This window comes from Emiliania huxleyi (genome assembly GCF_000372725.1).
Source record: "Emiliania huxleyi CCMP1516 unplaced genomic scaffold EMIHUscaffold_3, whole genome shotgun sequence".
In the NCBI taxonomy this organism is placed as follows: domain Eukaryota; phylum Haptophyta; order Isochrysidales; family Noelaerhabdaceae; genus Emiliania; species Emiliania huxleyi.
The window spans coordinates 39,979-61,568 of NW_005199770.1; the positions used below are offsets into that span (position 1 = coordinate 39,979).

General features: G+C 66.5%; 1 protein-coding gene across 1 annotated transcript; it reads right to left on the reverse strand.

Annotated features, from left to right (window-relative positions):
* Window positions 1-16,118: 16,118 nt before the first annotated feature.
* EMIHUDRAFT_95333 (hypothetical protein) lies at window positions 16,119-19,512 on the reverse strand (the record flags this gene model as incomplete). Its single annotated transcript, XM_005775056.1, has 3 exons — window positions 16,119-18,527; window positions 18,578-18,687; window positions 18,873-19,512. The coding sequence occupies 3 exons, from the start codon at window positions 19,510-19,512 to the stop codon at window positions 16,119-16,121; spliced, it is 3,159 nt and encodes a 1,052-aa protein (XP_005775113.1).
* Window positions 19,513-21,590: the final 2,078 nt, after the last annotated feature.

A 21,590-nucleotide genomic window follows, 5' to 3' on the forward strand; every position in this document is an offset into this window, starting at 1 on the left:
CACCATCTAGCATCCCCGTCTTGGCTACCAGCAGAGAGCTACACGCTTCTCTCGCGCGGGTCCAAAAGAGAGAGGGGGGGAGATAGGACAGCGCACGGGTCTGTGTCTTCACGCCCTCGCCGCTGCGCGCTCACCCCAGGCGCGCATGGTGTCGATGGAGGAGCGGCGCGCGCTCCGCGATGACGGATGGGGCGTCGCCCAGCAGCTGCCGAGCGGCGAGCGCCGCTGGCACGACTTCGACTCGCGCCCGCCCTCGTGGCGCCGGCAGCAAGAGCCGCAAGAGCCGCCGAGGCAGCGCCGCCGCGTGATCGACGAGGGCGAGTGGCCGCCGGTGGACTTTCTAGATGGCGGTTAGTCCATTAGGTAGGAGAGAGGTAGGTAGAGAGGTGAGGACACAGTCTGGCCAGCGACTGACTGGACACCATGGGACACAAGCGGCACACAGGGGACACTCGAGGCGCCGACGACTGCATTTCTCTCTCATTGCGCCTGCTTGGCCTTCGAGTACTTTTGCTTGGCCTTCGAGTACTTTCTGTACGCGGCATGGCCAGTATGCTGCTTCCCCGACTCGTCTGAGGCCACCCCAACCACTCACTATTCGTTTACCTACACTAAGCTAGTACGACACCTCCCAGCACGCGAGGACGACAGTCTCTGCAAAGTTGCCGTCGGCTGCTTGTATGCTGGAGCAGCTCGCCGACGCAGCCGCCGCCTCCGCCCACCTTTCGAGCGGAGAGCAAGCAGCCTCCGCCTCCGCCCACCTTTCGAGCGGAGAGCAAGACGGCCCTCACTATTACGTCACCGTGCCAGCCTCGTCGGTCCGCAAGCTCTGCGACGACGACGAGCGCGACGCCAGCAGTAGCGAGACGGAGCTGCGGTTCCAGGTCGGGGACGAGGTGATCGCGTCGGTCGCGTCAAAGCAGTAGGTCAACGGCGTCGTCACGCAGCAGTGGTACAACGACCCCTACTGGGAAGACCGCGAGGAGCGCGTGCCACATACCAAATCCGCCTGTTCGGGCTGAACTCCAAGCTGATCTGGTGCCCTGTGGACGACGACTGCGTCGTCAGGGCAGCCACGGAGGAGAACTTCCGCGCGCTGGGGGCAAAGAGGCTGCCGCCACCTCCGGAGCACAAGAAGAACCAGATCGCACTGTACGACGCGCTCGACGCCGATCCTGGAGGCGGCTGGCCCGGCCAGTGCTCCTGCTGTGAGAAGGGTAGCTGCGACCGGGCGACGCGGCTGCGGAAGAAGCTCGAGGAGCGGCGGCGGCAGATGCAGCCCTGCCAGGACGACGCCGTCAGCGGGAGCGATAGCAGCGGCGAGTGCGGCGGCCCAGCCAAGGCCGCCGGCGCGAACCTCGACAGCCTGATGGCGTGGATCAATGAGGAGAGCGCAGCTGGTGGCGCGGCTCAAAAGAAGCGGACGAAGAAGAAGCAGCGGCAGCAGCGGAAGCAGGAGCAGGAGCAGCAGCGGGGAGAGGAGGAGGGGGAGCAGCAGCAGGGCGGACAGGAGCAGCTGCTGGCGGTGGTGGCGGAAGAGCAGCCGCTGCCGCCGCAACAGCAGCAGCCGCAGCAGCAGGCGCAAGTGCTGGGAGACTGCTCGGATGACGACATCGAGAGCTTTGAGAGGCAGCTGCAGCTGGGCGGCGCCAGCTCCCGCCCAGTGCACCGGCGGCTGCCGCTGAAGCCCGACGTCCGATGGGCGCTCATCAGGATGTGCGACTCCATGACGAGCATTGCTCCTCACTCTCACCGGCCACCACCCGACCGCTGCGCGGGCAGGGTGTGCCCGGCACATTGAGGAGCTCGATGCCCCCCCGGAATAGGACGTGTGCACCTCATGGTTTGTGAGAGGCTCTTGTGGAATATTCGTGGGAGAGAGTAACAGAGTTACATACTGTGGGGAGCAGCAGTGCAGTGATGGAGCTGTTAAGAGCTGAGCCTCTGGGTTCGTGTAGCGCAGAGGCCCCCGCGGGCCGCTCACTCAAGCAAAGGGGTGCCTCCCATTGAGTCTCTAGATAGAGCGCGCGCATCGACCCCATCGATCGTGAGCGCGGTAGGCTTTCCGGTCGTTCGTGTAGTCACCGTGTAGCCGGCGGAGCCGCCAAAACCTGCTCGGCAGACTCCTGATTCGCCTCCAGCCGCCGCAGCCGCCGCAGCCACAGCCGCGGCCGCAGCCGCCGCAGCCGCCACTGACCTAGTATCCCCTACCTACCCAGTACCCGAATCCACCATAAAAAGAAATACATTTGGGTTGACTTGGGCCTTGTTAGAACCGCCTTCGCGCCCTCTACTGCCCCATGTACTTGGTTCGCCCCGCAAAAGTCTTTTTCGCCCCGGTTAGGTTCGTGGTTAGGTTGACCCCCCACATTTCCCTGTGTGGTGGCGGCGTGCCGTCCTCCCATCCCTCCCTTGGGTTGTATGTTGTATTTCTTTCTTTCTTTAGGGCTCTCTTGCCCGCAACCCGATCCCGATTAAACGGCGCAACGCGAAATGTACCACACAACATAGAACAAAACGCGGTCGCGCCTCGGACGCACGGCACACCGCGCCGCTCTCCGGAACTAGACAGAGCTCGCAGCTGCAAAGGGTTGGAGAGAAGGCGACAGGCGTTTGGCCGAGCAGCGAGGGTTGGCCCCGCAGCTCAAATTCAGTTCCCGGCTGCAGACCCTTCCATCCCCTCCAGGATTGGGCGGGAGGTGGCCGCCCGAGCGACGGGGGGCACGAGCAGCGAGGAGCCCCCGCTTGGCCGGCGCTTGCTTGCACAGAGGGGCGAGGGGGGCAGTGCCGCCACGGGTGGCAGCAGCGGGCCTGGTGCGGGGGCGAGGCGCGGCAGGTGGGGCGCCGCTTGCAGCGGGGCGCCTCTGACCGCCGCGAACGGGTCGCGCGGCTGGCGCCGAAACGCAATCTCTAGGCCAGCACAAAGACTTGGAAAAATCTATCTCTCTCTCTCCGTTCATGTTCGTACGCACCGCTCTACTCTATGTACCTGTCCGGCCCGAGTTTTGATTGTGCCTCGCGCATCGGACGTTTGCGAGCGGTGCCCCCCCTGCCGGCGTCGGAAGCAGCTGCTGCCTCCCTCGCTCACGCCACTGCCGCCGCCTTGGCGCTTGGCAATTGGCAGCCAAAGGCCAGCCGCCCATCCCGCGCTGTCAAGCTGAACGCCGCGAACGCCGTGAGGAGCAGAATCCCCGATGACGGAGGCATCATGGGTGAAAGAGTCGTCGCGCGGGCCCTCAAGCGCTTTTGAGACACGCATCCGATGCCATGCTCAGCGTGGAGCGTCGGGAAACCCGCACAAGATGAGGAACTCGAGCACAGGCCGTCCCTGCTCTAGCTCGCCTTGGGTTTCGCACTCGAGGCTTGCTGCGAAGCGATCTGGCGCTTGCTCAAGGAGGACATCGCTCCTAAGGCGCTCGGCATTGGGCAAGACGGGGAGAAGCCGCCCTTCTACGACTTAGGCGCGCACGGCTGGAATGGTACAGCGTGGCGCACGCTGCTGTCTATGTGGCGAGCAACGAGGCGGAGGCGCCAGGATTCGGTTATGAGCAGGTGAGGGGCTCAGAGTTCGGTTATGAGCAGGTAGGGGATTTTCCCACCCGAGAGAAAATGGGTGGGATGGACTCAGAATACCTCCCTCTGCACGCCCCGACCGGTTCCCACCCGCTCCGCGCATTTTTCCACAAGTTTTGACCCTTATGAGCCGCCAGGGCCGCTTCGACCATTCTTTTTTGCTGTCAGGTTTGCTGTCAGGTTTGGGGCGACACAGGTGGAGAGGCGTAGCGGCCGGCAGGCTTCCATAAGGGCGAGGCGACAGGCCGACGCCGCTCCGGCGGACGAGTCCGAGGAAGAGTCCGGGCAGGAGGGCGACGGCTTCACATCGTCTGGCTGGGGCAAGTCGCGTACCGCTAGTCCGCCACTCAGGCAGGGCAGCGAGCCAGCGACAACCTGCGAGGGGCCGAGGGCGGGGTGGTTGGCGCCCTTGCAGATTGCGGCGATGGGCGCACCACGCTGCCGAGCGACAACCCAGGGGTATTGGTCGTACATGTAGTTTCTTTTTTCCGCCGTCGCAAAATCTTTTTTCTGCGTTCAATCGTTGCTCGAGGTCGTCACACAAGCAACTTGGCAGCACCCGCCGGCGCGATGGAGGCCAAGCTCTCACAAAGCCTCGACGACATCGTCGCCGCGAGTAGACGAGAGAGCGGCGGCGGCACGAAGCGGCGGCACCAGACGAGGACGCCGATTGCGAAAGCCTCGCGCGGCGACACCATCTTCTCGCAGCTGGGAGGCAAGACCGGCGGCCGTCCCGCCGCAGCGAAGCAAGCCTTGCGGAAGCACGTCCAGCGGAAGCGCGACACTGCCACCGGCGAAACGGTGATTCGGTTCTACGAAACGGACGCCGTCAGGATCGGCACCGATGACATCGTGCTCAGCAGCGGAGGGTACTCGAACGACGTGACGCGCCGCTGCATCAACGACGCATTGTCCAACTACGTCTTCAGCGTCAAGCAAAGCCTCAGCGGGGACTCGTTCGTCTTCGACGGCCGCACTCGCCTCGTGCGATTTACCGACGGCATCGTGCTGAGTGGCGCTGCGAGGGAGCTCAAGGAGCGCGAGCAGCGCGGCCACTGGCGGGGCTAGCCAGTTGCGGACTGTCGACTGTGCCTTTCTTCGGATGTAGGCAGAGCGGCCGTCATCGCTGCGGGAGCGAGCCATCGGCTTCTACCTGCGCATGGGCGGAGGCAGAATTCCATCGGCATAGCTTCTGTCTTAGAGAGCTCTTTCCTGCATTTCCCCTCGTAAGTCGTATAGTCGTTCTTGCTGCTCTCGCGCCATGCTGTCCCGGGCACGCGGCCGCCGGAGTGTCCCGTAAGAAGTTTTGGACCTTCTACAGTCATCTTATAGCGCCGCGGCGCGCGGCACGACTAGATCGTACGGCTCTAGTGGAGCGTCCTAGGGAGCGTCCAGCCGCGGCGCGCGGCGCGGCCGCGTCGCGCGTGCGGCGTGGGCGTGGGACGGAGCTTGGTGGTTGGTGCACTGAGTGGTGACTGGTGAGAGCAGCGGCGAGCGGGACACACATGCCCCAGCCAGTGTCAGTGGATGGAGGTCGTACTCGGCCGCAGCGCGCGGCCCTCGCGGCAGGCCCTCGCCTCTTCACACGGGGTACGGGCACACGGCTCCCGCCCGCGCCTCCGCGACTTCGGCCGCCCACACCTCGATCTTCTTTGGCAGCGACTGGTTGGACTCGTCCTCTCCGTGGCCGAGGCACAGCCCGCGGCCGTACCCCCAGCTGAAGACGGCGCCCTCGGCGGTAGCGGCGAGGCTGTGGCTGTTCCCTGCCGCCACGGCGACCACGCGCCGCCCCGAGAGCGCCTCGACCCTCTTCGGCCGTCCCTGGTTCTCCTCGGTGCCGTGGCCGAGCTGCCTCGTCTTGCCGTCGCCCCACGACCAGACGTCGCCTGCAGGGACGGGTCGGGGGAGCGCTCAGGGCAAGGGGCGCGAATCGCTGTCGCGTTTCGAATCCACCGGGCTGACGGCCTCCCTTCCCACCAGCCTATCTGCTTCTGAGACCTCTCGGGCTGTGTGTGTTGTGTGTGCGTGTGTGTGTATGCGTGCGTGCGTGCGTGCGTGCGTGCGTGTGTGTGTGTGTGTGTGTGTGTGTGTCCGAAGTGAGGCGGCGCCGTCGGCGGTGATGGCGAGGTTGTGCTTCTAGCCGACCGCCACCGCGACGACCCGCCGCCCCGCCAACGCCTAGAGAAGAGAGCAGCAAGGCGCCCCCTCACTCGTGGGGGTCGGGGGGAGGCGGCAAGGTCGCCGCGCCAAGCCAGACGCCTCGACCCTCTTTGGCAGCAGCTGGTGCAGCTGGCCGCACCCGCCTCCCACCGCCCAGCCGCACTGCGGGCATCCGTGCCCCACCTACGCCGCGTGGACGTCGGGTGAGCCGAGATTTAGCCGAGATTTAGCCGAGAGGGGCCGAGAGGGGCCGAGAGGGGCCGAGAGGGGCCGAGAGGGGCCGAGAGGGGCCGAGAGGGGCCGAGAGGAGGAGCCGAGAGGAGCCTCGAGAGGAGCCAAGAGGAGCCTCGAGAGGAGCCGAGAGGAACCTCGAGAGGAGCCGAGAGGAGCCTCGAGAGGGGCCGAGAGGAGCCTCGAGAGGAGCCGAGAGGAGCCTCGAGAGGAGCCGAGAGGAGCCTCGAGAGGAGCCTCGAGGAGCCGAGAGGAGAGCCGAGAGGAGCCGAGAGGAGAGCCTCGAGGAGCCGAGAGGAGAGCCGAGAGGAGCCGAGAGGAGCCAAGAGGAGCCGAGGCGAGCCGAGGCGAGCCGAGAAGAGCCGAGAGGAGCCGAGAGGAGCCGAGAGGAGCCGAGGTTTCGCCTGCGCCGCGTGGCCCCAGGACCAGACGGCTCCGTCGGCGGTGATGGCGAGGCTGTGCATCCCGCCCGCAGACACGCCGACCACGCGCATGCCGCGCAGCGCCTCGACCCTCTCGGGCCTGCGGCGAGGCAGAGCGAGGTGAGGCGAGGCAGAGCGAGGTGAGGCGAGGCAGAGCGAGGTGAGGCGAGGCGTGGGGACGGGTCCGAGGAAGTGAGGTTGCTCACTGCTAGGCGAGAGGAGCTTCAGGCGACCTCCACGCGCAGCCAGTAGCACGGCGTGCCCTAGCGGTGGCGGCCTCGCAAGGGGGGTGCACCACGCCCGGGGCCTGGCTGTCTGCATCTATGCCAGAGGCGCCTCGCGTGGTTCTCATAGTCGCCGAGCCCGAGCTGCCCCTGTGCGCCGTACCCCCAGCTGAAGACGGCGCCGTCGGACGTGAGGGCGAGGCAGTGCGCGCCGCCCGCCTACCGCCACCGCCTGGCTCAGGGAACGCTCCTGCGGGGGAAGAGGCTGATGGCGGCCGCCCGGCGCCGAGACGGCGACGACGCGCTGCGAGTCGAGCGCCGCGATCCTTTGAGGGAGCCTGATGCGTCGCGGGAAGTGGTTCGCCTCTCATCCCGTCGAGTGCGGGGGTCGTGTGCCCCTTGCCCCCCCCCCCCCTCCCCGCCCCGCCCCGCCCCGCCCTCTCGCAGGACTGCACGGTGTTGAAGGGGTGTGCAAGGCTGGAGAAAAGAGCGCGCCTCTGGTTTTGGTAGTCTCCGTGGCCGAGGCGCCCGTCCGTCCCCACGCCCCAGCTCCAGACGCCTCCGCCGGCGGTGATTGCGACGCCGTGGCTCCCTCCCGCCGACACCGCCCTCACGCGGAGGCCGGCAAAGGCGTCGATCTCCCGCGGCTGCGGCTGGTGCGCCTCGTCGCCATGGCCGGAGCAGGCGCCGCTGCCCCAGCTCCAGAGGCCTCCGCGGGCGGTCAGGGCGTAGCTGCAGCGGGGACCCGCCGAGACGCTCACCACGCGCTCGCCGTCGAGCGGGGAGGCGAGTCGGGTCGGCGTCATGAGCTGCCGCACTCCCTCGCCGTGCCCGAGGAGGGCGGGGAGGTATGCCGCCTGGCCGCGGAGGAGGGAGCGGGGCGCGGGCTCATGACGGAGGGAGCGGGGCCACGGAGGGACAGACTGTGCCGATCAGCGTGGCCGAGCGCGAGCCGACCGGGGCGGCGGCAGTGAGGACGGAGGTGGCGGCAGTGGCTGAGAGGAGGGGCAGCGGAGAGAGGCGGCGGCGGTAAGAGAGGCAGGCAGCAAGCGGCGGTGATAAGAGAGGTAGGCAGCAGGCAGCACCTTGCCACATGACGAGAGCCGCGCATGTTCGTCGACAAAGATGCTGTGGGCACTGCCCGCAGCGATGCGCTGGTGACGGTTGGCGTTGTGCATCAGCGCGACGAAGAGCCGCCATTTTTTAGGGCACTCGCCCTCGGGAGCGTTAGGCACCTCGTAGCCGCCCTCCTGCTCGCGCAAGCGCATGCCCTCGTCCGCGAGCGAATCACGAAAGACGCGCGAGACGGCAGCAGTCCAAGCGACGTCGACCGCGCTGTCGAGGAGCGAGATGATGCGAATGAGGAGCTCAAAGGGAAGCGCGAGGAGCAGCGATGTTGCAGCGGTCGGCGGCGACGCTGACGGGCGGCGACGGGTGAGTAGAAGCAGTGGCTAGGCGGTGCGGCGAGCGCCCGTGGCCGGCGGCGGTGGCGTCGAGATCGGCGGCGTAGCCATGTTCCTTGCTGCATTCTCCTGCAGCAGAGTTATGCAGAGATCATGGCACAGCCAAAACGGGATTTTTTCGTCCTTTTTTCGCGTTCTACTTGACGCAAAAAACGGGGACGGGCTGCAGATGCAGCGGCTGTCCGTCGTTCTCACCCACCGCTGTGGCGTGGCACACGGTGAACGAGCTAGCGTGCGGGGAGAGCGGCATTGTGCACGGAGCTAACTAAGTAAGAGACTGAGTAAGTGCATTACCGTTCTCAATCAAGAGAGAGAGATTTTGTTTGTCAATCAATGGAGTCGCTAAGGCGGCTCCGGTGGTGTGCCTGTAACACACCATACTACTGCGCTTGGACGCACGCGTGTGTACTTGTTACGTGAAAACCCGCTGGGACCCGGACGCCAGCACACACGGCTAGATATCATGGCGGGCCGCCTAGGCCCTGGGGCCGGAGGTAGAGTCGGTGATGGTGCCGCGCGCGGCGCGGGCTTCGCTGTCGGGAGCGTTTAGGGCGGGGTCGGGGAAGGGGGGTGGGGTCGGTCGCGTCGGTGGCTGCGCGGCGGTGGCCGCGGGGGGGGCTGGCGCTGGCCGCGCTCGCTGTCCTGCTCGGGTTTGGCGCCCTCATCGTGCTGATTGGGAGCGTGCCGCTGCCCGATGATGCGGCGGAGGGCGGGGAGGATTCGAAGAAGGAGGACTAGCGGCCGCGCGAGCTATGTCTCCTCTCGTTTGCGCGATGGCGGGGGCGGGGAGAGTAGGGGAAGGGAGGCTGCGGAGCGTGGAGAGTTTTGCGGCGTGTAGTATTGCGTGGATGCGCAGACGAGAGGCGCGCGCAGGGGCAGGGGGCGACGCTCGGAGCCGCTGTAGACGAGCGATAGCTTTTAGTGCTTACCGCGGCCAAGTGTTAACTTCAAAAAAGAAAAAAGCGTCGGTCTCGACGCCTTCAGCGGCGAGGCGCGGTTGAGCACTTGGAGCGACTCAGAGGTTGAGCACAAGGCGAGCCTTGGCCTGCCTCGGCGGCGCCCGATCTGATGCTGGCTGCGCCACGGGCGACGGCGAGACTGCTGCTACTGCTGCTGAGCGGCCGACTGCAGACGAGCCACGCAGGTTGCTGCTTCGCCCACAGCCGCCCGCGCCTTGCTCAAACTGACTATGGTTACGCCCCTCCCTGCTGCAGCAAACGGCATCAACTTTCTTGGCCAGAACAAGGAGACCAGACAGGTGGAAGTCAGATGGACCGTCTTGCCGCAGCCATCAGTTGGGTACCGGCTGTACGTGGAACAGGACCGAACAGGACGCGACAGCTTCGTTGCGCTCAAGCTTCACTCGATGACTTTGTACCAGTCGCTCGCAGTGGCCGACACATCGGCTACCTTCGAGGTCGAGAATGGAGGGAAGTACAACGTATACCTCTATGCGATCGATACAGTCTCCTGCGAAACCTGCCTCGACGCCGCAGGCGGGTATAAAACTTGTAGGCGGGGGTCGGGGAGGGGCGGCGAGGGCGGCTCCGCCGCAGACATGGGGCCGAGCAGCGTGCTGCAAACGGGCGGCGAGCTGGGAGGGCTCAGGGGCGTGGCGTGGTGGTGGGGTGAGGCGATCAAGAGCCTTCGGTCTACGGCCAGCTGCGCTTGCGCGTTGCCGCGTCGATTGACGTACCAGGGCGACTCGCCCTGGTACGTCCCGCCCGCACAGCTGGCGCACTCGGAGAGGCCGGTCGTGGCGGCGAAAGAGCCCGGCGAGCACTCGGAAGGCGGTGCCGCCCCGCCGCCGCACGATGAGCCGGCGGGGCAATCGAGGCACTCGGGGTCGCCGCTCTGGTCGGTCAGCCTGGCGTACGTGCCCGCCTCGCACTGCGCGTCCGACTCGCGCGACGAGCCTTCGGGACAAAACTTGCCAGCAGCGCAGCGGACGCAGGCGGCCTGGCCGGTCTCGCTCTGGATCAACACATATGATCACCCAGATCAGCGCCTGCACAGTGCACTTGAAAGCTCTCGTCTCTCCCCGCGGACCAGCCTCGGGCTGTGCTTCCCCGCGCGCGGTGCTCTCTCACCCGACCGCGCGCTGGACCGCCGGCCCGGCCAGGAACCGGACTCCCCCGATCGGGGGAAGGCTCGGCTGCCGCCGCCCACAAGGCTGGCACATGCCCAAATCGGGCAGCTCCTTCGCGGCGGCCTCGATGTTTGCCCTCCGCTCCGCCTCCTCCGCCGCCAGCGCGGCCGCCGCCCGCGCGTAGGCGCGAGGGCTTCCCACAAGGAAGGCACGCTCGGCGGAGGTTGCGACGGCGCTCCAGTGGCGCCGCCGCAGGCTCTTGATCCTCCGCTCGAGACGCCTGTACCGCGCATCGCCCGCCTATTCAGAGCGTCCGGCTCGTGTGCCGCCCAGCGCCCGGCTTCGGCAGCGCGCCTTGCCCGCCTTGGTCCCGATGGAGGCCATGACGCGCGCCACTAGCGAGCGGCGCCGGCGGGGCGGGCGCGGTAGCGCAGCCGGCCTACCCCGCCACCTACCGTACACACCGCTGTATGGCATAGGTGCTGGTGTACTACCACAGATACTGCTATCTGGTGTAGCTACCATCACACTACTTGGCATCGCTGCTAATGTACCTTCCCGACCCGGGGGCATCGCCCGGGGCACCGCTCGTCGCGAGCGCTCGCGCCGTCAAGCGCAACACGCAGGCAGTCCGCAAGGCGAGGGGCAAGTTCCGCACGCCGATCGTCTCTCCCGGCCCGACGCTAGCCAAGACGAGCCCACACTTCTTCCAGAGCTGGTCACGCCTCTGCCGCTCCCGCCGCCCGCCTGCTGCCTCGCCCTCGCCCTCCCTGCCCCGCCTCTCGCTCACCCACCAGCTTCCCGTCCGCGGCAGACTTTGTCATCGACTCGATCGCGGCGGGCTCCAAGCGCGACCCCGCTCTCTACGCGCCCACCGCTGCCCGAAGCGACTGCGCCGAGGGCAGCTTCACCGCCGAAGCGCGTAGCGCTACCTGCCAGCTGTGCACTGAAGGTTCGTACCAGGACGAGACCGGCGCGACCGGCTGCATCGACTGCCGCTTTTGCCCTGCTGGCGCGACGCTCGAGCTGGCGGCGGCTTGCGCGCCGGGCAAATACGCCAACGCGACGGACGACGACGGCATCCCCGACTGCTTCGACTGCCCGGCGGGCTCGTCGTGTCCGCGCGGCGCCGCGCTTCCGACGCAGTGCGCGGTGGGCACGGTCGCGCCGACTGAGCGGATGGAGATGTGTGCCAGCTGCGCCGGCGGGACCTACCAGAACGACACTGGCGCGACATCCTGCCGCGACTGCGAGGCGGGCAGCTACTGCGCTAAGGGCGCGGCGGCGCCGCTGCCGTGCGAGAAGGGCACGTTCTCGAACGCCACGGACCTCACCGCCGCGGGCGAGTGCACCGACGCCTCGCCGGGCCACTTCGCCACCACGGGCTCGACGCAGCAGACGGCGTGCGCCAAGGGGTCGTACACGGACGCGTACAGGCAGGGCGAGAGCACACCCTGCGCCGGCGGCACGTACCAGGACGAGGGCGGCAAGACGGAGTGCAAGCCGTGCGAGCAAGGCCGCTACTGCCCTGAGGGCGCGGCGGCGGCGCTGCCGTGCGAGAAGGGCAGCTACTCGCGCGCGACCGACAACGACGAGCCGCAAGACTGCACGCTGGCTGAGCCTGGCTTCTTCGCGGTGACGGGCTCCATTGTGCAGACGCCGTGCGCGCTGGGCACCTTCAGCGCCCTCGCCGGGCAGAGCATCTGCAAGAAGTGCCCTGCCGGCGAATACCAGGACTCGAGCGGCGCCACCAGCTGCCGCGATTGCGAGCCGGGCAATTACTGCGCCAAGGGCGCCTCTGCGCCGCTGCCATGTCCCGCCGGGACGCGCACCGACTCCTCGCTCGACTTCATGACCAGCAAGGACGATTGCATCACCTGTCCGGTCGGCACGTTTTGTCCGACCGGCTCTGATGAAGCCACCGACTGCGCACCGGGCACCTTCAACGCTCTCGCCGGGCAGAGACTCTGCACGAAATGCCCCGCCGGCAAATACCAGAGCGGCACGGGCGCGACGAGCTGCCGCGACTGCGAGAAGGGCAGCTACTGCGCCAAGGGCGCGGCAGCGCCGCTGCCGTGTAAGAAGGGCACCTTCTCCACCGCCACGGACCTCACCGCCGCGAGCGAGTGCACCGCCGCCTCGCCAGGCTACTTCGCCACCACCGTCTCCACCGAGCAGACGCCGTGCGCTCCAGGTAGCATCGCTCCCTCGGCCAACATGTCTGCGTGCGCGCTGTGCACGAAAGGCAACTTCGCAGCCTCCACCACCGCTTGCGAGGAGTGCGAGGCGGGCACCTATGCGGCGAGCGAGGGCCTCTCGCTGTGCACTCTCTGCCCCCACCCCCTCAGCTCCAAGAGCGGCGACGTCACCTGCTCCATCTGCAAGGAGGGCTTCTACCTGCAGAACGCGGGCGCCGACCCGGCCGAGATCTTTTCCTCCCCGACCGAGTACTGCAAGGCTTGCCTGCCGAACGCCGGCTGCCCGCGCAACACCGCTCTCGAGGACATCATCGTCCTGCCCGGCTACTGGAGCGCCAGCACCTCAAAATCCGTGCTGACAAAGTGCGGTGCCATCGGGGGCGATAAAGATGCCGGATCGAAGCGGTGTGTTGGCGGCACTTCTTCTGGAACGAACGGCGATGGGTACTGCAACTCGCTATTCAAAGGCCCCGAGTGCCAGCTGTGCGCGAATGAAAACCAGTCCACCGACACCGACACCGATGACGACGCATCGCAGCAGTCGAGCGCGTGCTGCGCCGCCTCGGCCGGCGCTCTGGTCGGTCAGCCTGGCGTACGTGCCCGTGCCCGCCTCGCACTGCGCGTCCGACTCGCGCGACGAGCCTTCGGGACAAAACTTGCCAGCAGCGCAGCGGACGCAGGCGGCCTGGCCGGTCTCGCTCTGGAAGTAGCCCTCGGCGCACAGCTCGCACGCGTCGTCAGCTGTGCGGGCGGGACGTACCAGGGCGAGTCGAACGCGACGGGCTGCCTTCCGTGCGTGGAGGGCAGCTACTGCGCCGAGGGCGCGTCGGCGCCGCTGCCGTGCGTTGCGGGTAGCTACTCGACCGCCACCAACCTCTCACCGACGCGAGCGAGTGCACCGACGCCTCGCCGGGCCACTTCACCACCACGGGCTCCACTGAGCAGACGGCGTGCGCCAAGGGGTCGTACACGAACGAGACCAAGCAGAGCGAGTGCACGCCCTGCGCCGCCGGCACGTACCAGGACGTGGAGGCGCAGACGGCGTGCAAGCCGTGCGAGGCGGGCGGCTACTGCGCTGTTGGCGCGGCGGCGGCGCTGCCGTGCGAGGCTGGCAGCTACTCGAGCGCCACCAACCTCACCGACGCGAGCGAGTGCACCGACGCTTCACCGGGCTACTTCGCCACCACGGGCTCCACCGAGCAGACGGCGTGTCGCGAGGCCCGCGCGCGCAAAACAGTCACCCACGTGACACTATGTTTTGTTCTTCTCTCTGCCCGCGCGCACAAAACATAGTGTCATTCCACAAACCCCTCAAACTCCGTGACTCCGACGAAGGGGCGCATTGCCTCCCGTTCAATGACCTCGCATTTTGCGCCAGCGCCGTGGGCGAGAGCGAGATGGCGCATGACGGACTCCTTGCGGCGCTTCTCCACCGGGCGGTACGGTTTTGCCTTCACCGATGTTGGTCCACCCAGGCACACATAGTTGTTCTCACTGCGAGCGAAAGGGCACGCCCACAGCTTTCCACATGAGAGAAGCTTGTGGTTCGGCTTGCGGCGACGTCGTCTTCGAGCCGCCGTACGAGCCATCCTTGACCTTTTGCTCGATTTCCTCAAGCTTCTCAGCGTAGCGGTGCTCCCCCATCGTCGCCGGCACCTTCACCACGAGGGGGGGTTGTTGTCGACGGTGGGGACGATCACGCGCGAGCGCAAGCCCTTGTACGCGATTTTGCGCGCGATGTGGCGCAGCGTGAGAAAAGAAAAAAGCAGGGGGAGAAGAAAAAAAACCGAACGTATCGTGGAGCAGCAGGTTGAGAGTAGTTCAGGTTGAGGTGTTTATTATTGTAGCGCCTAGATAAAAAGAAAAATCGCCAAAGGAGCACCCTTGCGGGACTCGAGTGCAAGCTTTGTGTCTGCTCTCGGTTGACTCTTGCTCTCGGTCGTGTGCGTGTTGGGCGGCGATCGGCCTGGCCAGCTCGAACCCGAGCAGAAGCGGGTGTGTCCGAGGCAGCGATCTGCGAGGCGAGGGCCGAGTCCGGGACATGTCCGTCACATGTCTGGGACACGTCCAATTAGGCGGCACTGCGCGAAACGAGGGCCGACGCTGCCGGCGCGGACACGCTGAGTGAGCCTCGTCGACGCCGTCACCACACACTCGTCTCACGAAAAAAAACAGCCTCGTCGGAACCTTTTCGCAGGCTCAAAAGGTGTGCCGATGTGCTAATGTGCGCCAATTCACGCTTTTGTCGTGCCAATGTGCTGTGAGTGCTATCAAGATCTTTCGTGTTTCGAACATAAGTCCAAGCTCTGATCGCCGTTGCGGTTTGTCTTCCGCCTCGAAGTGACCCGCCTGAGTGTCGCTCCGCCTCCTTCCTGCCGCCGCCCCAGCAAGCGGTGCGCGCCCCCCCCCGCACTGCCTGCGCTGCGCCGCAAACCCCTCGCGTGCGCGACACTGTGCCCCCCATCTCGAGACGCCGGGTGTGGTTGGCGGCGCCGGTGGCGGCGCCAGTGGCGGAGGCGCAACCCGCTTTGTTTCTCCACGACCCTGGGTTGTGGGACAAGGGTGGCAGGCCGCGCGCGAACTCCAACGCTCCGTACTCTGTCACCCGGCTCTCGCACTTTCCGGGAGCCACTGGGTGGCAGCGGCGGAAGCGGCGGCGGCGGCGGCGGCGGCAGCACACCCGCTCCTCATACACACCCTTCACGCACACCATTTCGTGGGAGAGGGTGGGCACGGCCCGCGCGTACACTCTCCTCGGCCCGCACACCTTGCTTTGGCGCATGATGCCCCTCTGTGTTTTGCGGCGGCGGTGGCGCTGCCAGCTGCTGTGGCGCTCACACAGGGCTGGTGCACTAACGTTAACACACCTCAGGGGCAGCACTGACTACAGATCGTGTCAACACTTGGCGCAAAGGTCGGTGTTAACACAGTTGAACGGCAGTCCCAAAACAAGCGTTAACACAGCCGTTAACACGGTGTTGACACGCCCTCCAGGTAAAACCCGGGTATACCTGCAAAAAACCGGGTATACCCGAGAAATACCTGGGTCCGCGTCAATGCCGCGCGCGCCCTATTCCCAGGGCCCCTGCGCCAACTGCGGCTCGCACCGCCTGCTCAAGTACGCGCACCGCACCATGTGCGCTCGCTACCGGTGCCAAAAGGCAGCATCGGCGCTGCGCCAGGCGCGGCTGGCAGGTGGCGGTGCGGACGATGCGGTCGTGCCGACATTCTGCTTCAAGATTGAGGCAGTGCTCGGCATGCGCTTCTGCGAGCCCGAGCAGCTCATTGCAAAGAAGCGGCGCAACAGGCTGGCTGCTGCCGACAAGGCCGTGTGCTACCTCACGCGAGGCACCTTCAAAGAGGACAGCAATGACGCTGGATTCACCGACACGCGCTGGGTGGAGCTCGAGGAGCTGTACGAGAACTGTGGCAAGACGCCGCTGAAGAATGCGCTCAAGAAGTACCGAAAGGCTGAAGAGGAGGATGTGGATGCGGCGATTGCCGACTTTGAGGAGGGCGTCGAGCACGAGGGATAATAATAAATAGGCGCATTTGGGATGGCTGGGGACGCCCATGGGACATGTTCGCAATCGCAGCTGCGTGTGTGAAGTGAATATGACCAGATGCGCGGCTTCTTTACAAACTAAAACAAACAGCAGCCCCTCCCCTCCCCTCCCAGACAGGCGGGCCCAAGGTAGATGAGTCACGCACGCAACGAGACGAGCGCGCCGTACCAACACCCCGACACACGCAACTCTCTAGAGGCAGTCCTCCGCCTTGTGCTCATACTTGATGGGTGCGGCGGCCGGGTGGGCCTGGCGACCGCGCTTGCTGTCCTTGACGAGCTCATGAAACTCCTTGAGGATCTCCTGCACCGGCACCTCCCACGCCTTCATGTTGCGCCCGTGGTAGTGCCAAAACATGAGGTTGGCCAGGTTGCGCTGGCCGAGGCTAGAGCGCTCGGACGTCTTGATGTCGTTCATAAGGGAGAAGATGCGCTCCGCCTCCGACGTGTCGAGCGGGATCAGTAGCATGATGGCGACGAGGCGGAGCACAGACATGTACTCGCCCGAAAAGGTGACGAGCATGTGCGACCAGAGGGACTTGAACGGCCGCTGCTTGAGGCCGGGGCTCTTCGAGATCTCCTCCTTCAGGTCGATCCACGTATCGAGCAGGCTTTCGAGCGTCGTGTCCGGGAAGAAGTCCTTGTAGTGCTTGTACAGCTCATTGATCTCCGCCTTGCCGAACGCCTCCAGCGCCTCGTGCTCCGTCGGCCAGTGCCGGTGGTCAAAGACAGCGAAGTGCTGCAGGATCGGGTTGTCGAGCACCTTCGAGTAGCGCGACTCGATGTGCGTGACGAGGTGCTCGAGGATGTTCTTCTTGTCCGCCGCGAACGCCTCCTCGTCGCCATCCTCCACCTGGAGCCGGCACGTGCTCAGCGTGTTGGCGCCCTCGTCCTTGTCGCACTCGGCCTTGAACCAGGCCTCCTTCTCGCCGGCCGTCGTCTGCAGCTTATTGAGCAGGCGCACGGTCTTGCGCACGTCCTTGACGAGGTCGGAGATGATGAGCGAGTTGCCCTGGCACGCCTTGGAGAGGATGGCAAGCTGCGAGTACACGTCCAGCATGAAGCACGAGAAGCCGACGAAGCGCTTCGAGGTGAGCTTGGAGCGGAGCTGCCAGCGCTCGTCGGCGGCGAGCTTGACGGTCTCCACCGTGAGAATGTCGACGAGCTCGCTCTTCGGCATCTCGAGGCTCGAGCCGTCGGCGTACTTGACCACGAAGCGGTCGTTGGCGGGGTTGGGCGGCCGAGGCTCAACGATCTTGTCGACGACCGCCTTGAAGCGGCGCGTGCGGCGCCCGCCCTCCGCCGCATCGAAGGTTTGCCAAAAATTCTTGCGCAGGAAGACCTCGGACGGCGAGAGAAGCCCGAGCTCGACGCCCGCCTCCGACTTGGCGGTGCTCTCGAGGTCGGCTGCAATGGCCGGCAAGCTCTCCAGCAGCGCCTTGATGGCCTGCTCCAGCGAGGCGGCCCAGCGGATGCCGTGGATGCCCTTGAGCGTCAGCAGCTCCGTGTCGAGCTCGGCCGCTATCTGCTCGAGGGTGAAGCGCTTCTTGCCGCTCTTGTGGTAGTAGACGTACACCTCCTGCAGCACGTCGCGCCACTCGGCGTAGTACTCGACCAGCTGGAAGGCCTCGCCGAGTGCGAGCTGGTGCACGTGGGCGACTGCGTGCACCGAGAGGTGGTGCGGCGCGTCCACCTTCATGTACGCCGCCACGCCGCCCTTCTCGCCCGACATGACGGACGCGCCGTCCCAGCTGCTCGCGACGATAGAGCGCGCCCAGGAGCCGTAGCGGAGGAAGCCTTCGTGCACCTCAAGCTCCCCGTACCCCTTCTTGTACGCCGCATGGATGCAGGCGGCGTCGGGTGAGCGGCCGTCGACGCTCTGCGTGAGGTCGAGGGGGAGCAGGTCGTGCAGCGTGTTGTACGGCAAGCCGTCCGGGCCGAGGAAGCGGAGCACCGACGCCTCCTGCTCGTGATTCGACCGGTCGTTGGAGCCGTCGCCGAGCGAGCCGAAGGCGACGCCGTCCGGGAAGATGGCAGCGGAGACCGAGTTGCGCGCCCGCTCGCGCATCCGCCGCTCAAAGACCTTGCGGCCGCACAGCAGCCAGTCATCGAGCCCGCCGCCCTCACCACCCCGGTGGGCGTGGGAGTACGAGAGCACGACGCCGTTGGCGAGCTGCAGCTCGAGCAGCGCCTTCATCTTGGTGAGGCCCAGCTGCTGCACCGCAATCGCATGCACGGTCCGGATCGTGACATAGTACCGCTCGTCCTCGGTGCTCACCGTGCCGTACAGCTTGATGTCGCCGGTGACGGACGCCTGGCTCGCGCCGCCCTCCGCCGCGCTCGCGAGCTGCACCACGTGCTTGTGCTCCTTCGACTCGCCGTGCTCCTTGAGCTTCTGCGTCGAGGTGATCGGCAACGGCCCGCCGTCCTTGCACCCGTACCCCTTGGTCGAGAGCTTGTCGTTGCGCCGGAACTGGTTGGCGACCTTGATGCAGAAGCGGCAGTGGAAGCCGTACAGACTGTCCTCGGCGAGCCATGGGTACGCGTCGCTGCCGACGAGCGCGCGCTGCTTCTCGATGCCCTGGCGCTCCTCGTACTTCGCCTAAAAATAAAATAAAATAGTGTCGTTGCGCGCAAGGCGGCCGGGCGCACATTCTCTTTTATGTTTACCCGTGCGTAGTCCTTCCTCGCCGCCGCGTCCATCTTGCGGAAGGAGACCTTGTTCTTGGCGCCACCGGAGCCGCCGGGGGCGGCAGCCTCGCCTATCATTGGATATGATGAGGTTGCACCCGAGGGGGTGGGGTAGCCACATGGGGGCGAAGACAGAGAGCGCCGTCCGCGTCCTCTTCGTCCGAGTCGGAGGAGCCGTCGTAGCCCCCAATCCGCCACCCGCCTCCATCCGCGAGACCGACCTGCTCTTTGCCGCCCTCGCCCTCGAGCGGCGTACGTGCCAGGTGCCGCTGCTGCGGCTCCACCACCAGCGTGCCCTGGCCCTTCGGCTTGCGGCGTTGCTGCTTTGGCGGCGGCCCGGGCGTAGCACCGGCAGCACCAGCAGCACCAGCAGCACCAGCAGCTGGCCGCTTGCCGAAGAACTTGTCGAGCATGGTGGGTCCCTTCTCGCCCGTCTTCTCGCGCCGTGGGCGCGTTGCCGCCGCGGTGTTTGGCGGCGCCGCCTTCTTTCCCTTGCGCTGCTTTGCACCGACAGCCGCGCCGCCGCCCTCGCCGCCGCCCTCGCCGCCGCCGCCCTCGCCGCCGCCGCCCTCGCCGCCACTCTCGCCGCCGCCCTCGCCACCGCCCTCCTCGCCGCCAGCCTCCTTGCCGCCGCCCTGGCCCGGGGGCTCCTCAGGCGAGTCGACCCGCTGGCGGAGCGGCAGGGCGCCCTCGCTGCGCACGCCGCTGGCGTTGTACGCCTCGAGGCAGGGCTTGCCGCAGAAGTACTCGCCTTCTTCTGGCATCCACACCATATCGCACGCCACCCACGAGTGCACCGGCAGTTTGCATTGCTTGCAGCAGTGTGCCGCTGCATTCTGGTGCTCGAAGACCAGCTTGCATGCAGCACAAGCAACCGGCCCATCGTTGCCGTTCATCGCGCTGCGGCCAGTCTCAGCCAGGTCTTAGCACCGCCCAGCGATGGGCGTGTGGCCGCGTGACAACTCTGGACTCTGGAGCGCTCCTTCAAAGAATTCGCGCCTCCGGCCTCTACGGAGCGTGTCAACACCTCCCGCGGGGCGGTGTTAACACGTTTGAACACCTCTACGGCTGTGGTGTTAGCCGTTAACGTGTGAACACCGTGTTAACGTTAGTGCACCAGCCCTGCGCTCACACCTCTCTTTCCCCTGCGCCCGCAGGCGAGGGATGCGGCAACGGAGGCGAGGGTGAGGCGGAGGGAGGCGGCGGCGAGGGCGAGGCGGAGGGAGGCGGCGGCGAGGGCGAGGCGGAGGGCGGCGGAGGGCAGCGGAGGCGAGGGCGAGGCGCGGAGGGAGGCGGCGGCGAGGGCGACGCGGACAGCGGCAGAGGCGACAAGGAGGCGGAGGCGAGAAGGAGGCGGAGGGCGGCAGAGGCGAGGGTGGGGGAGGTGCGGGCGGGATGGGAGATGGCGGCGGCGGCGAAGAGGTGGCGACGGAGGTGGGGTGAGGGCGGTGGTGGTGACGGTGGCGGCGAAGGCGGGGAAGCGGCGACGGGGGCGGCGGCGAGGGCGGAGGCGAAGGCGGCGGTGAAGGTGGCGGAGGCGAGGGCGGAGGCGGTGACGGCGGAGGGGACGGTGTGAATGGCTGGCGCGGCTGGCTGCGGCTCTCCGACGGCCGGCCTCGCCTCTGAGCAGCCACGAGGGCGGGACATCGATTCCGTCAAAAGGCGGGGGAAGAATATCCCGAGAGCTCCACCGGGATGAAGTATCCCGAGATCGCCACCGGGATGATTTCATGTCCGAGCGGTGTCGGGGTGGCTCACGAGTCACTCACACAGTCGGACGCGAGGACCGCCGGCTCGGAATAATTTTCCGGTGCCCCGGTCGGCTTGCAGGCGTGAGAGACGGAGGACGAGGCTCTCACCGCAGTGTTTTCCGTGCCGTGAACAGAGCACCCCGAAAATCGGACCGGAAAATACTCCGGATGCGCGGGCCCAACGCAGGCATGTGTGAGTCGTGTCGGGCGGCCTCCGAGCGCTCGCGCGCCTCCGTCTAACGGTGCGCTGCTCGTCTGACAGCGAGGTCGCGTTTTCACACCCAAAGGAAAGACACTAGTGAGGCGGGGGGGTCGCCCCGGTGCCCCCCGCGCGCTGGCCGTGCCAACGGGTCCGCTGGGGTCCGCTGGGCCGCCTCAGACCGCCGAAACTGTTTTTCCCTGCATCCTGGAACGGCTGACCGAGAATTGGCTGAGCTGCGCCACACGGCCCCACAGACACAGAGACGCACGATCCCCGCAGCTCATGGTGGCGTCTGCACGGCTTGAGAGTACGCAGTCTCCCGGCTGGTAGGTTCCGCTTCCACCGTGAGCGACGCCAAACTCGAAGCCCACGCATGCTGGTTCCCCTGTCCATTCGACGCAGCGATCCTCGCATTGGGCCGTGGTCAGCGACAAGTTTAGGTATTTCTTCAGGTTGTAGCCCTTTACGCATCCTGGAGAGAGGACACTCCAACTCGACGATGGCGACAGCGACGGCGGCGAGGGCGGCGACGGCGACGCGGCCGCGTTGCCGATGACCAACGCAACGGAAGCCACGCGGACGATGCCGGGGGTCCGTGTGAGCGAGACCGCCATCCCGAGCAGCACAGTAACTCCCACGCTGAGGCCCGTCTCGACCAGCTGCCCAGCAGCGTAGTCGGCACCGATCGTGGCGGCGCCGGTGGCTTCGCTAGCGGAGGGGAGCTCGGCGCCCGGCGCGGCGCCGCAAGTAACGGCTGTGTGTGAGGCAGCGGCGCCGAGCCACAGGCGAGGAACGGCGCCCCTGCTTAGTTAGGTTAGGTGGGAAGGTGAACAACAGGCCCGGCTTTTCCTTGCTCCGGAAGAAGAAAAGAATTTTCCAACTAAGCTCCCTCGCACGCCACTGGGCACGGGACTGGCGCGCACTGGCCTTAACACAGGTACACGACGGGAGCCGTATAAACGCGTCCTGGGATGGGGACGCGTCCTGGACAGGCCCGCCCCCCACGTCTCAGTCCAAGCAG